The sequence below is a fragment of the Convolutriloba macropyga genome, chromosome 5 (genome assembly GCF_964194025.1).
Source record: "Convolutriloba macropyga chromosome 5, txConMacr16.3, whole genome shotgun sequence".
Lineage (NCBI taxonomy): Eukaryota > Metazoa > Xenacoelomorpha > Acoela > Convolutidae > Convolutriloba > Convolutriloba macropyga.
In genome coordinates, this window is record NC_134472.1 from 56,339,926 (window position 1) to 56,354,894 (window position 14,969).

General features: G+C 33.6%; 2 protein-coding genes across 4 annotated transcripts in view; one reads left to right on the forward strand and one right to left on the reverse strand.

Moving 5' to 3' along the window:
• LOC142340423 (uncharacterized) overlaps positions 1 to 14,969 on the reverse strand; it is a 464,952-nt gene that overhangs the window by 414,463 nt on the left and 35,520 nt on the right. The window lies entirely within an intron of this gene.
• The window catches only part of LOC142339486 (uncharacterized), a 204,467-nt gene that overhangs the window by 114,539 nt on the left and 74,959 nt on the right, over positions 1 to 14,969 (forward strand). For all 3 annotated transcript variants that reach the window (XM_075389537.1, XM_075389536.1, XM_075389535.1), the window contains 3 exons: positions 1,514 to 1,578; positions 2,510 to 3,833; positions 4,320 to 4,632. In XM_075389537.1, coding sequence (XP_075245652.1) covers positions 1,514 to 1,578; positions 2,510 to 3,833; positions 4,320 to 4,632 — 1,702 coding nt within the window. The remainder of the gene's footprint in view (positions 1 to 1,513; positions 1,579 to 2,509; positions 3,834 to 4,319; positions 4,633 to 14,969) is intronic.

A 14,969-nucleotide genomic window follows, 5' to 3' on the forward strand; every position in this document is an offset into this window, starting at 1 on the left:
AGAGAGAGAGAGAGAAGAGCTTAAGCTCTTTTTATATTTTGGTGTTATAGTTTCTAATTTTCTCACGTTTCAGTCCTCAAATGCTTAACTCAATTGAATTAATACCACTTAATTAAGATCACTAATGGAATCACCCCCGCTGCTGGTAACAAATAATCTTTGCAATATATTGTCAGCAATCGTTTCTATTTTCTCGTTGTTATTGGTTCTTCTTGACTCCGATAATTAAGAGAGTCTTTTGCCCACAATGGGCAAATTAAAAAAGAGTTTTTTGTTTATCAGTGCCCATTTGTATCACAACAATAAAACTAAAACAAAACTGACAGAATCTAGATGCTCTGAATTTAAATTCTGCAATCCGCCGACGAATGCGGGAGAAAACGATTGATACAACATTTTGGTGTTGGATAGCATATTAATGTATTCTGTATTTAATCTTTCGTTTTTTATGATAACTCTTGCAGCAGAAAACTAAAGCAAATTAATTTTTTCTGCAAAGTTGTGATTTGCAATAGGTCATATGATTCTCATGTAATATTAAAATTACTGGTCAAAATGTTTCCAATAGCAATCTGTCTGTATGTTTACAAAATTGTTTCATGCGTGCATATTTACAATAATCCTGCTATTTGTTTAAATGTTTTTTTTTTCATTATTAGAAAATTTGATTTTTAATTGACTGATTCTCAAACGTTTTGTTTTACATTCTTGAATTCGTCAACATTAAATTATTCTGTAATTTCACTCTAAATATGTTTATGATTGACTCTTCCTTGAGCATGAGCGTTTCACCATATATTGGCATGCACAAACATTAGATGATGCCTGTTTTTATTTTGTTTTTTTGTTCAATTTTTTTTCAATGAGATTTGCTTGTCTGCTTATTACGGCTGCAATACCCTTCATAGTTCTCATGAAGAAACGGATACACCAGTACTTTGGAGTAAACTTTTTTAAATCACAACCCAAATCCGTTTTTCCAAAAGAATAATTAATGACTTCCTTTAATTTCCTTTGGAGAGAAATTTCTTTCAAATGCTAAGCAAAATTTTGGCAATATTTCGATGCATTATTTTAAAACATAATTGGTAGTTAACTAGAGGGCGCCCTCGGTAAACTTATTTTAACAGTTCAAATTTTAGCCGTGGTTAAGTAATATTTTTCAATCTGTTTGATGTTTTATGAACTATTTTGTACGATCATTGATTTCATTCATTGCCGATGACTTTTGACTAAATTAAGGCTTTATACATTAATTTAATCTGAATAAGTTATCCTATAATTTTTGAAATAGTTTGTTGATAAATTAATCAGGTTAATAAGCATTTTATTCAATTTAAGACTGCGACTATGATATTTATTTAGACCTGACCACTAATCTGTTGTCATTTATATGGTCAGATTGGCGCGTATTAAAATTTTAGTTGCATATTTATTCCTGCCTATCTATGAGGCCATCAGTGCTTCTCAGAATCTGACATCATTTGTAAATGTTTGTTTGTGTTGTTTACAGGTAGCGTGTGGGGTCTAGGCTTTGGTAGTGAGAAAGACGCTCTACGATTCCTCAGCTGCTGCACGGTAAGAGATAGCCTTTAATTCCTCAATAGATTTATAAGTTTATAATTTAGCATGTACGAATTTAAGCTATTCTTTATAATCATGAGCTTAAATTTAAAAAATTGTTAATCATGATCAGAATGTTAAATCACGGTGCTTGAATTTAAAAAATAGGATCTTTCCCATTATAGCCCCCCCCCCCCCAGCTTAGTGGTCAGATAACCTATAGCCCCCCATCATGGTGAATATTCCATAATGGAGGGGGGGGGGGTTATAATTTCATGGGGGGCTATAATGGCAAAGACCCAAAAATATTAATTAGAGTGAAAACTACAGTTATGTTATTCACCCCCCCCCCCCCCCCACCTCTAATCAATCAACCAAATCTAGAGCTTTGTCCGTAATAAAACATTTTGATTGACATTGGTAATTGTTTAGATAGCTTCATAACTGGTACAATCAATTCCTAGTACTTCTAATTTGAACGGTGTAGAAATTAATTCATGTGAAATAAGTGCTTCGGGTATAACAGAAAAAAATCGATTTTTCGTTTTTGCAGCTAAAGATTATTTTTCAAAGAACCGATTAGGCACAATTGAGCGAGCAACTTTTTCCAGCATGATTTTGGTCACAGGTTGCTTGACCCAGCGTGAAGACCTCTCCATTAATCTCACTTCATGTCGCGACTATGCAACATCTAACGTGCACTTTGATCTGTCTTTGTCTGTTGCGTCATAGAGGTATCAGAAAATGCCTAGATTATTGATTTGTAACAAAGAAATACAATCCATATTTCCTATTGATGGCATGAGCTAATAATGATTCGTATGTGTTAACTATATTACATGGAATTGCGTTTGTTTTTAAGGCTTAGAGCATCTATTTACTATCTAGCCTTGAAATAAAAAGGGTAATGATGGTTGTAATTTTAAGGAAAAATTTGCATTTTTAGCCCCCGAATTTTGTTCCCTCCAGACAGAGTCAACCCCTTCAATCCTCCTCCCACTCATCATCATCCTCTTCTCAGCATCAACAACAACAACAACAAACAACGGGCACACCTGTCTCGGGGCAAAAGAGGTTTCCCTCCTCTTCAGACCGACCCAAAAGTGTTTCCAACATGGAACACTTTTCCCTAGTAGCACAACAGCAGAGTGCGGGTGGTAAAAGTAAGCCATGCCCCCACAACTCTCAGAGACCACATATTGTACCTGTACAGAAACCCCTTTCCAGACCTATCCAGGAATCGGTGTCATCAAAACGACCCGGTATGTCACCTGTCATGGGGGGCTCCGCGGTCATGCCGGGTGCACAGACCCAACCATCGACTCCGATGAAGGTTCCAAGCAGTTCAGGAACCCGTCAACATCATAAAGATTTACAACAGGTCCATATCATGCCTTCAGGAGGTCATAGTTTTACAAGTTCTGCAATTAGGATGCCGGAAGAGACACCCTACTCCAGCATAACTGTTGTCCCCGGAGCATCCCAGGCCAAACGCCCTCTTATGCACAGAAGCGGTGCTAGGGTTAACATGCAATTAATAGATCAGGAATCAATTCGCAAGTGTAATATCCCCGAAGACAAATTATTAGCGGCTCTTGGATTGCAGTATACTAGTAACATCACCGAACCCTCGATTCCCACTAGCATAATACCTCAACAAAGTCAAATCTCACCCCATCTCACCCCTCAAAATCACCCAAATGTGCCTCATCAAAAGGTGCTTCCCGCTCCTTTACCCCCTCGTACAAGGAATATTAATCAGCAGGGATTCTACGAAAACACAGGTGACGCATTATACTCTGAAATCTTTACAATTCATCAATACGAACACGCTTTTGTACGACAACCGGAACCTGCAAGAGTTGTGACGTCAGCGGACTCATCGCCCACTGAGTCTGTTTTGATGACTCCGGAAATCCACGACTTGATGACCCATACAATACAGGCACCCGACAACTGTCAAGACTTCGGCGGTATCCCGACATTACTGGAAACCGACTTGGAAGAGATCGGCGAAACTGAGAGTCCTTCAGACGACGAATATGAGTTCCAGAAAACTCTGTTTTTTCCGACCAGTCGCAGGTGTCGGTTATCCCAGGCGGACATGAATGAATTTGATCCCCTACGATGTCAGATGGATAGAGGGAGTCAAGAAGTGGCCAAACTGTCAGTTGATGCCAACTTGTCAACATCCGTCACTTTGGAAGACATTTCAATCAAAGCGGACCAGAGGAATTCTATTTTGAGCCAAACTGATAGTGGATTTGATGGTAAGTGGCACGTTCTATAGTAACACGTAATGATTTGCTATGTAATGACATGCCAATGGGGGCACAGTATATAACGAACTGATGGTTTCATACTGAAAATAATCAAATTTAATTTGAAAATTAGCAAACTTGCTTCCATATTTGGTATTGGGCAACCATTATGTCTGGGTTTTAAATGCGGAAATCAACACCTACATATTCGCAATTATTCGAACCAAACGAAGCGATTGTAACTTTTCATATTTAATTTTCTCTTGTGGCTTAATAATTTGTTTATTTACAATTTCATGCCCTTTTTGCCCTTGCTTGAAGTTGCCTCAGCAGCCTCTCAAAATAGTCATTAATATCGAAAGCTCTATAGCTCTTCCCAGGATGAAGTCCGCGACCCAAGACAGGCATTGGCCAGACCGACCATACCCGAAACAGGCATTGGCCAAATTTATATCTAAAGCTCCATCCATCGATTTGAAACATTTTTGTTTACAGGTGGAAACTGTGCGGGAAGCGCCACGAGTGAGCAGAGTGTGCGGAACTCGGCTGACCAATCAGAGAGCAGCTCCACCAGCATTTCCTCCTCAGCCAATCATCCACTCCTGGGCCATCTCTCATCGTCACTAACATCAACAGCAGCAGCAGAGACAACAGTGGTCGCAACTTTAAGGGGATCCGAAGGTGGATATTCAGCAGTCATGAGTTCCTGTTTGCAACCAGACGGAGAGGAGGAACCGGGCGAGACGATCGGCGTTGAGGGTGAAGCTGTGACGTCACCGTCGTCCCCAGTCCATCTACCCAATCCTAGGTTTGTACTTGTAAATATAAGTTATGTAACAATAATTTGACATTGGATTTGGGTTCCTCAAAATGTAGTGTAAAAAATTGACAGGCTGAAAACGCAAGAAAATATTGATCATGTAAAATGTCCTACAAAGTTGATTTAAGCGAATATTTCAAAAAGCAATCGAAAACGTTCCAAGGTCAAGGATCAAATTTAAAACGTAGAAAAAAATATGAATTGGACTTAAATGCGAAATGAATTCAAATAGCCCCATTTATGCTCAAATAAATGTTCAGCGTTCTTCGAACGTTCATTTATTTTAACTTTATGGGACAAACGCTACATTTGATTCTTAACATATGTATAACTCGCAACTATAGTTGTTCAATTATCTATGTTTCTTTCAAAAATTGAACGGGTGAAGTTTATAACTTTGCGCTATCTTTCAATCATGCAATCACAAACCTTCATTTCAGATCTAAATACGCATTACTAGTGTAGATAACGTTATTGGTTCATCGTAGAGGGTTGTGAGTGGTATAATTTGAAAGCCCGTCAAGAGTGAAAATATAACCAAAAAATTACTTTTAATTTTCTTCCACGCAGTTATCAAGATTTAAAATTTTGTAAATATTTGACTGATTTTCGTTGTTATTGTTCACATTTTCCGTATTTGTACAATTTTTGCCAATTTTGGTTTTAGTTAAAAAGTGCCAAAAGGTTTAAATTAAAAAAAATAGAATTGTTGGTTTTAGCTCTAAGAACAGAAGAGTGCTGTTGAGCTGTTCGGTTCAAATTTGGCTAAATAGGTAGCTAATTTTTTTTTCGAAATTTTGCCTTTTTTCATCAAAAGTGGAACGAAATTAAGCTTTTTAGTCAACTTTTTATTAATTTTGGTGGATTTCAAAACATCCAAAACACTGATAACACAATCTCCGTTAACTCCAAAGAAGGCAAGTGTTACTTGTGCATTGTTTGAGAGTGTTGTTGAACTATAGTTATTCCGGTTTTTTGCTAATTAAACTTGATAAATTTTCTTTTGATATACTGATGTCAAAAAGCAACAAAAATGATAGTTTTGGTGTATTCAAAGTTTTTTGAAAGCCCAAAAATTTCGGATTGTAATCAGTCAATGTTCTTTTTTATTTTCGCTTTTTTTTTGCTTTTTTTACGTTAATCAAAGAAAAGAACAATTCAATTGAGTTCAGGTGCAACTAGCTCCCTGTGGAGTATCATGGAAACCTATCTAGTTTCCAGTCAAAAATTTATCGTTGTTTTCACTTTTTTAGAAAAAAAAGTACTTTCAAATAAACAATGGATTATTGTATTTTGCAACTTTTTTCTCCTTTTTTGTCAACTTGTTGCCTAAGTTGAGAAACGAGAGGTTGCACTGTCTTTCTAAGGCGTTGAAATTTAATATTTTTGTGGTTTAATGTTTTAAGTAAGGTTTTTCTGCTTTGGTAGGTCAAACTTTTACAAAAAAAGTTCGAGTTTGGACATTTTCCCGTCTTTAAAGTTCTTCTTTTTTTGACTTGTCTTATATTTGACACTTCAGATATCACTTTACAGTAGTTTAAAAAAGGAACACAATTGAACCAAACAGTTTTGCAGTGAAAAGATTATGGTTTTAACTGGTTCGACATCGTCTTTTAGCAGAATTTAAAAGATTTTTTAAGTTCCAGATCTGATTCGATTCCTATGGATGAACACTTTAACGAAGTCTATATACTGTTTTAGTTGAGGGTTTAAGTTTTTCAAGATTTAGAAATCGATTTTGCTTTTGAAATAAATATACAGACGTATTGCTTTTGTTTGCACTTTTCTGTTGATTTTTGTCTTTTTACTCCCTCGTCTGAATAATTTTAGGCCGTTTATCAGTTTATTGGTGTTCACGCAAAACACAATTGAACATATCAAATGTTTTTTAGCGCATTGTTGTTCGCCTTAACGGCTTCGATACCGGTTTTTTGGAAACATTAAAAATAATTTTTAGTTTTTCTCTTTATTTGTTGTTCCTTTTGTTGTCATATGATAATTTTTGGCAATACAAGGTCTTAGCGGCTTCCTTTGCTATTATTTGTAGTGTATTTGTTACCTAATACGATTAATTACAGTCCGCTTATCAATTTTTTTGGTGTTGATGAATCGCACAACTGAACATATGTGAGGTTTTTAGTGCATATTTTATTGTTCTAACGGGTTCCATAACGGTTTTTCGCAAAAACAAAATACATTTACTTTTGATATTAGTCTAATTATCGTTTGTTGCAGACGTGTGACATATTCAAAAAAGTGACACATCTCAGTGGTTTTTGGGAAGTAGACGAACCTATTTAATGTTTTCAGTTTATAGCTAATATTTTTGTGTTTTTGAAATTAATTATTTTTGGAAAATAAATTTTTTCTAATACTTGTTACCTTGTCTTACCTATCTCCTTACTGGTACTCGAAGAACGCGCAATTGAATTATTCTTAAGACTAGATTATTGTTTCAACGGCTTCGACACCGTTTTCTCGCAAAGTTTAATAGAATTTGTGTGCTTTTCGTCTGAATTTATTGTTCGTTTTTGTTGACACACGTGATTTCCTGGATAATGACAGGTCTTAGTGTCTGCATATTGAGGTATAAAAGTGCATAAACTTATATAACATTTCAATTGATATCTATTGGCTTTCTTTTCTTGCAATTATATGTTTTTAAAAATTAACCGTATTTTTTTAACTTTGCCGTTTTTGAGCTTCTTATCGACTTGTTACTCTGTCTCACAGAAGACTATTTCCATGTTCCTGCTATTGAAGTACAAATAAAATTTTGTTTTTATGTTCTATTTCCTGCTATTTTGATTCTGTTATTATGTAATTTTCTTTTCAAAAAAATCGACATTGAGTTTTTGATTTAAATGTTTGTTGTTGCCATTTTATTTATTTTTTGTTTGTCTTCGATCGTAGTCTTAATAATGGCAGACCCTATCTGCACAATAATGTGGATTTATTTAAATTTCTAAGTTATTTGAGTTGGAAGCATTTTTTTGTTCACAGACCAATTATTTTTTATCAACGTTACGATCTTTAGGCAATTGCACACAAAACATCGTAACTCTTCCACATCGTTTTGGGTGGTTTAATGTGACAGTAAGTGTTTAGAGTTTGATTATTTCGGGGACATTCGTGAACTTAACGATAGGAAAGTTAACCGCTCAAATACGGAAAGGAAACAAAATTTCTTTTTCAAACTCCTCGACGTCAATGAATTGACTTGAATGCTTGCATTGATCAAAAGGTCTACTTTTGGTTAGCAGTTGAATTTAATGGAAAATGCGTAGGAATTCTTTCACGTTTTCACCCCATATAAACACATAGGTAATATTTTCTGACTGAAGTGTAAATCTTTTTTTTCATCTTCCAAATTACTGCAAAAAAGTATCTACTTGCCAAAATCAAGTCTTTATTTATATTAGAAAGCAATTCTTGAGATACTTCAACGCAATCAATTTCCAAATAAACAAAATTTAACGGACCTAATTTTTGATGATTTCTCGTTAGTCGACATTTTGATGAGAAAATCGATCTTGATAAAAACTTATTGATACAGTTTTTTTAAGGTCGAGTGCATCTTAAAGCAGAAAAGTCTTGTCAAATTTTAGACTTCTAAAAAACTTTTTTGTATTGCAAAATTTTGCATGTAGTACTAAATCTGTTGAAGCTATAAATATGAAGGCGTTCTAAATTTTTCAGTTTTTAGAGACAATTGCAAGCAACTTTGATCGGGAAAATTGCTTCAATTTGAGCTCAGCAAAATGACAGTCGGAAAAGTTTTCCGTCTGAGAACCAGCTATTATTTAGAAAAATTTAAGAGGTGTGTTGAAACATTCTGTGCCTCGCTGTCTTGTTTTTTTGTAAATGGGAATTTTGTAGTAAAAAAACTGCAATGTAAATTTAAAAAGTTTCTTATGTTTTTCGTTTCAATTTTGTTAACTAAATTTTCTTTCCCCTCTCACGCGCCATTCCAAACCATTTGCTGTTTAAGGAACTTATTATAGAAAATTTTAAAATTCTTGTTTTAGGAGACGTGAAATTTCATCTGAAATTGTTCCAACGACCACAAAACAAAAACACTGTTGTCTGAATTCACTTTCTCCCTTAAATTAGTCTTTTTTAATAACTGCAGGTGCATAATTATTCAGCTGAATGTATGCTAACTGTTCAAAAAGTTCCAAAAGAGATACTTTTGACACCAGAAAAAATAAGGACAAAAAATTTGAGAAAGAAATTTTAGAGCGGTTACTTTTGTTTCAAATTGTCACCGAGACATCCAATTTCTTCGTAAATTGATTCGAGAAGTTTTGAGAACAATTAATTGATGCGTTGGTTTTGGTTGACTCTTTGTTCTTAGATTAAAGTTTAAACAATTTAATGATCAAATCGTCTTAATTGTTGAGTTAGAGTTTTTTGTATTCTTTGTGTTAGTTCGTTATTTTACTATTTACCTCATATAATGGAACAAATCAGTAGAAAGAAACAACTGACGTATTAGTTCTTTAACGTTTTAAATCAGCGATCAGGTAAATTCCTCGCCGAACCTAAAAAAACTTGGAAAATAATCTTGTTGCTTTTATTTTGATTAATATAATTCGCCACTTAAGAGCACTAAGTTTAATATTTAAAAATAGCACATCAGTTTTTGGTCTTTTCTGCACGTAATTGTCAAAAAATCTTCTTTTCTGTTTCCGTCTGATTAAAGAATTCTGATTGAGGGGTCGCAACATCAGCTGAGAACGCATATGACTAGATTTTGCTGTATCCTAACTCATAATAAAGGTTTTATGCCCCATCAGGTCATATTTAACGCTCATCTTGTAAGTTTTGCACCATGCAAGTTGGAAGATCCGGACGCTTATCATGCCTCATTACTGAAAATATGAGCAACTTACAATTAAAGTGTGTTGGTTCACAGTTGACCACATTACATGATTACATTTCGAATCCGCAGCGACTTATCCGACCAGGCAAAATTACCTTATGGAGCCCTTTCAAATGTGTACGTGTATATGTTTTTCATTAATATACAATTAATTACGTACTTGAAAACAATTCATTGGCTTTATATTATTAGTTACAATTGTTTTTTTTGTAACATTTGGTTTTTGTAACTTTTCCCTGTTGAGCCATCAAATAAAGTTCGAACACGTTTGTTGCAATGTACCCTTTACAGTGCTCTTCCCTCACAGTGCAGTTGATGACCCAATCAAATTATGTAATCGAATGGTGCGTAAGCTATTCATTCTATCTGAAGTGCTACGGAAAAGATCTGATCACAATGCTTTAATACAGCTCGTGTTGCCCTCATTTTGCTTATTTATACACAATCCCCCAGGTTGAGGACCTCGTTCAAAATGACTTATGAAAATACCCATCCAGACCATTTTTGCTTATAAAAGTACCCAGAAAGACTGAAATCACCTATGATCCAGACTTTGACTCGCTCAAAGTTTCGGTACGTTTATGTGATCGTTCAAAAACGCTTATAAAAATGCCCGTCCAAAATAAAATGCAATATGATCCAGACTTTGCGTCGTTCGTGTTTAAAGGAAATGCCGATCTTTGAAAAGCCCACGATGAAGACTTTAAAAGTTTTATCAATTTCTCTAATTTTCTATTTTTATGAGTCAACTGATCCCTTCACAGCTTAATAAATTTTGATCCCGGTACTATTAACAAATTCATAAGCTTTGAACAAATTATGTCAATCAAAACAACAACAAAAATTTATAAATCATTATTTACCTGACAAATTGAAAAAAATTTGAAATAAAATTTTTACATTTTTTAAAAGGAGACACTGAAGTTTTTTATATTGGTTCCTTCAGTTTTTTATTTTGGTTCCCTCACGCGAGCGGATTTTAGTTTCTGACGTTTCACTCCGTTTGAAATGAAGTGGAGAAATTACGTTTTAAAGTAAACGAAGCATAATTTTTGTAGCTCGTGACAGTGATTTCAAACATAATAATCTTCTTCGCTTTTTTTTCAAAATGACTGTTTGTTTTCTTTTCTATTACAAATTGCCCAATTTTTGAATAATTCGGCTAATCATATTCATAGAATGTTTATAATACTTCGTTTTGCCAATATTTTGCAACAATTGAGAGAAAATCTTTTCTACCCAACTACAATACTTCCTTTTTTATTCCTTTTTTCTTAGTTCTTTTTCCAATTTTCTTTTTCATCAAATAAAAAACTTATATATGACTGCTATAGAAATTACTATAAGTTGACTAATAATTGGAAGGAATTCATTTAAATATCGAAAAATGCAAAGTCCACTTAAGCTTGAACTTGGAAGATGAAAAAAGAAATGCATTTTATCCTTTCTTTCCTGTTTATAAATGTCTCTTAAAGAACCAATTCTGCTACTTCACACAATTTTAACACACAAATTAAAGGAGATCTATACTGAAAAATGCTTACACTGCTTTGCAAAAAAAGCTCGGGTGTTGGCAAAAAGTCTAAATTAGTCCTCTCCCAAAAATTTCGTATCTGAGGATCTCATTTTTTGTAAGAAACAAACAAAAAGTTTTGATAGTTTTTCTTGTCTCTAAAAGTTATAAAATTGTTTCCCAGTTTTTTGTCGTCGAGTAATTACTCTATGATAAATAAGATCTATACGTCTTGCATGCTATGCATCTTGTTGGGGAGGCCAAACAAACTTCCAAACAGATTACAAAATTTTCCAACTTTCTTAGGTTGCTCCTTTTTTCACTAGAAGAAGTTATTTTGTGCAGAAGGAGTGTCTCAGTTTTCACAATTAGGTACAATTGGAGTTACAGAAACTCATTATACAGCAGAAAGCAATTATAAGAATTTATGTAAGATATCGAAAGAAAATTAAATTAAGAGTTTTTCCTTTTGTTAAGTTCCTTTTTGTAAGTTTTTATCATCTGCTAGGTTTGTCAATTTGCATGTTCTATGCAGAATTTATGTTTTGATGTATTTGATAATATATTGAACAACAAAGAAATTAAAAGCGTAAAATTAGTGCTAAGGAGTTTTTGAATTTTCTTGTCTTTTGAAAGTTTTATTTCTTTAGTATAAATTTCTCTGTTTCGTTTTCAATAAAAATTCACCGAATTGAAAACACTGACAGTTACACAATTTAAGAGCAACTCTTCTAGAAATTATATTATAACTCATTATTTTTCTTCAAAGCTGAACACAAAAAGTTTTTTTTCTTAAGTCCGTTTTCCTTTAATTTTTTTTTGAAATAAAATAAAGGCAAACGGACTGGCAATAGAGTTCATGGAAATTTTCCGACCGGCAATAGAATTCATGGAAATTCATGGAAAAAAACAAAATCAGCCTCTAAGTGCGAAATTTTGATGCTTCTCTTTTTTTACGATGCGTAATCAAAAAGTCTAATCATAGTAATGGAACATTTATTAAACTATTGGGCTTTGTTTAGCGAATATTATGCAAAATTGAGAGCAAATCTTTTCCACCAGGCTGAAAATGTTCGTTTTTTATTATTTTTTGCCTAAACAGAAAGTGGCCTGGCGAATATTCTCTTCCATGTTGAAAACAATTAGGTACAATAACAAGCTATAAGGCTGAGAGCTTTCGCAAAGTGTGCATGAAGAATCCCTTACACTCCCGCTTGTTTCTAAATTATTTTTTATTAAAAACACCAATTGTAGCGCAGATGTACTGCCCTTATCGAATTTTTCATATTTTCTTTAACATTAAATTCTACACTCTACGCTTGACGGGTTTTCTATCAAAACAACTCACAACTCTGTACTAAAATTTTTTCTTTTGGCCAAAAATTGACTGAACAAAAAACAGTTTGAGCATGTAGTTCCTCCCCAAACAAGTGGGTCGGAAAAAATTATAAAAAAATTTAGAATTGTTTAGTAGTTCTTTGAGACCTGCTAGTTTTGGGACTCACGACCAGAAAAACTTAGAAAACAAAAAATGGACCGAAGCTAAAATGTTTCACTAAAACTTTTTAGAGTGTCAAAGTCAACATAATCATTAGGGACCCTCTAATTTTTTCAGACAACGCATATATTCACAATCAAACAAAATGCATTGCCATTGGTAAACATTGCTGGAGATTCACGAGAAAAAAAATCAAAATGGCGGCAACAGAAACTAACAGTGGCCCTAAACACGAAAAATTTCTTATCGAAATCCAAATCCTTTTTATTCCAAAAAACCGTGATGATACAAAAAAATTGCCTCAATGTCGCTTCAGGGTTACAAACCCGCAAATTAAAAAACGATTATAGGGCGAAAATTAACAAACATGTTTTAAAATGTCCTAAATTGGGAACAAAATCAGAGTGGAAAAAAAAGAGATGTGTACAGAGAAATTTTAACATCGATAACTCATCGAAAAAATTTATTTTCTTTAACATAAAATTCTACACTCTACGCTTGACGGGTTTTCTATCAAAACCGCTCACAACTCTGTACTATAATTTTTTCTTTTGGCCAAAAATTGACTGAACAAAAAACAGTTTGAGCATGTAGTTTTTCCTTTTGTTAAGTTCCTTTTTGTAAGTTTTTATCATCTGCTAGGTTTGTCAATTTGCATGTTCTATGCAGAATTTATGTTTTGATGTATTTGATAATATATTGAACAACAAAGAAATTAAAAGCGTAAAATTAGTGCTAAGGAGTTTTTGAATTTTCTTGTCTTTTGAAAGTTTTATTTCTTTAGTATAAATTTCTCTGTTTCGTTTTCAATAAAAATTCACCAAATTGAAAACACTGACAGTTACACAATTTAAGGGCAACTCTTCTAGAAATTATATTATAACTCATTATTTTTCTTCAAAGCTGAACACAAAAAGTTTTTTTTCTTAAGTCCGTTTTCCTTTAATTTTTTTTTGAAATAAAATAAAGGCAAACGGACTGGCAATAGAGTTCATGGAAATTTTCCGACCGGCAATAGAATTCATGGAAAATCATGGAAAAAAACAAAATCAGCCTCTAAGTGCGAAATTTTGATGCTTCTCTTTTTTTACGATGCGTAATCAAAAAGTCTAATCATAGTAATGGAACATTTATTAAACTATTGGGCTTTGTTTAGCGAATATTATGCAAAATTGAGAGCAAATCTTTTCCACCAGGCTGAAAATGTTCGTTTTTTATTATTTTTTGCCTAAACAGAAAGTGGCCTGGCGAATATTCTCTTCCATGTTGAAAACAATTAGGTACAATAACAAGCTATAAGGCTGAGAGCTTTCGCAAAGTGTGCATGAAGAATCCCTTACACTCCCGCTTGTTTCTAAATTATTTTTTATCAAAAACACCAATTGTAGCGCAGATGTACTGCCCTTATCGAATTTTTCATATTTTCTTTAACATTAAATTCTACACTCTACGCTTGACGGGTTTTCTATCAAAAGAACTCACAACTCTGTACTAAAATTTTTTCTTTTGGCCAAAAATTGACTGAAAAAAACAGTTTGAGCATGTAGTTCCTCCCCAAACAAGTGGGTCGGAAAAAATTATAAAAAAAATTAGAATTGTTTAGTAGTTCTTTGAGACCTGCTAGTTTTGGGACTCACGACCAGAAAAACTTAGAAAACAAAAAATGGACCGAAGCTAAAATGTTTCACTAAAACTTTTTAGAGTGTCAAAGTCAACATAATCATTAGGGACCCTCTAATTTTTTCAGACAACGCATATATTCACAATCAAACAAAATGCATTGCCATTGGTAAACATTGCTGGAGATTCACGAGAAAAAAAAATCAAAATGGCGGCAACAGAAACTAACAGTGGCCCTAAACACGAAAAATTTCTTATCGAAATCCAAATCCTTTTTATTCCAAAAAACCGTGATGATACAAAAAAAATTGCCTCAATGTCGCTTCAGGGTTACAAACCCGCAAATTAAAAAACGATTATAGGGCGAAAATTAACAAACATGTTTTAAAATGTCCTAAATTGGGAACAAAATCAGAGTGGAAAAAAAAGAGATGTGTACAGAGAAATTTTAACATCGATAACTCATCGAAAAAATTTATTTTCTTTAACATAAAATTCTACACTCTACGCTTGACGGGTTTTCTATCAAAACCGCTCACAACTCTGTACTATAATTTTTTCTTTTGGCCAAAAATTGACTGAACAAAAAACAGTTTGAGCATGTAGTTCCTCCCCAACCAAGTGGGTCGGAAAAAGTTATAAAAAAATAATTTTCCCAACTATAATTTAAAGCAGAGTAACAATCAGGGGCTCTATGTGAGACGTAAAGATGCGATTGATATTCAATTTATTGAGAGTTCTAGAAAAGTCTAATCATAGTAATAGAACATTTATTAAACTATTGGGCTTTCTTTAGCGAATATAATGCA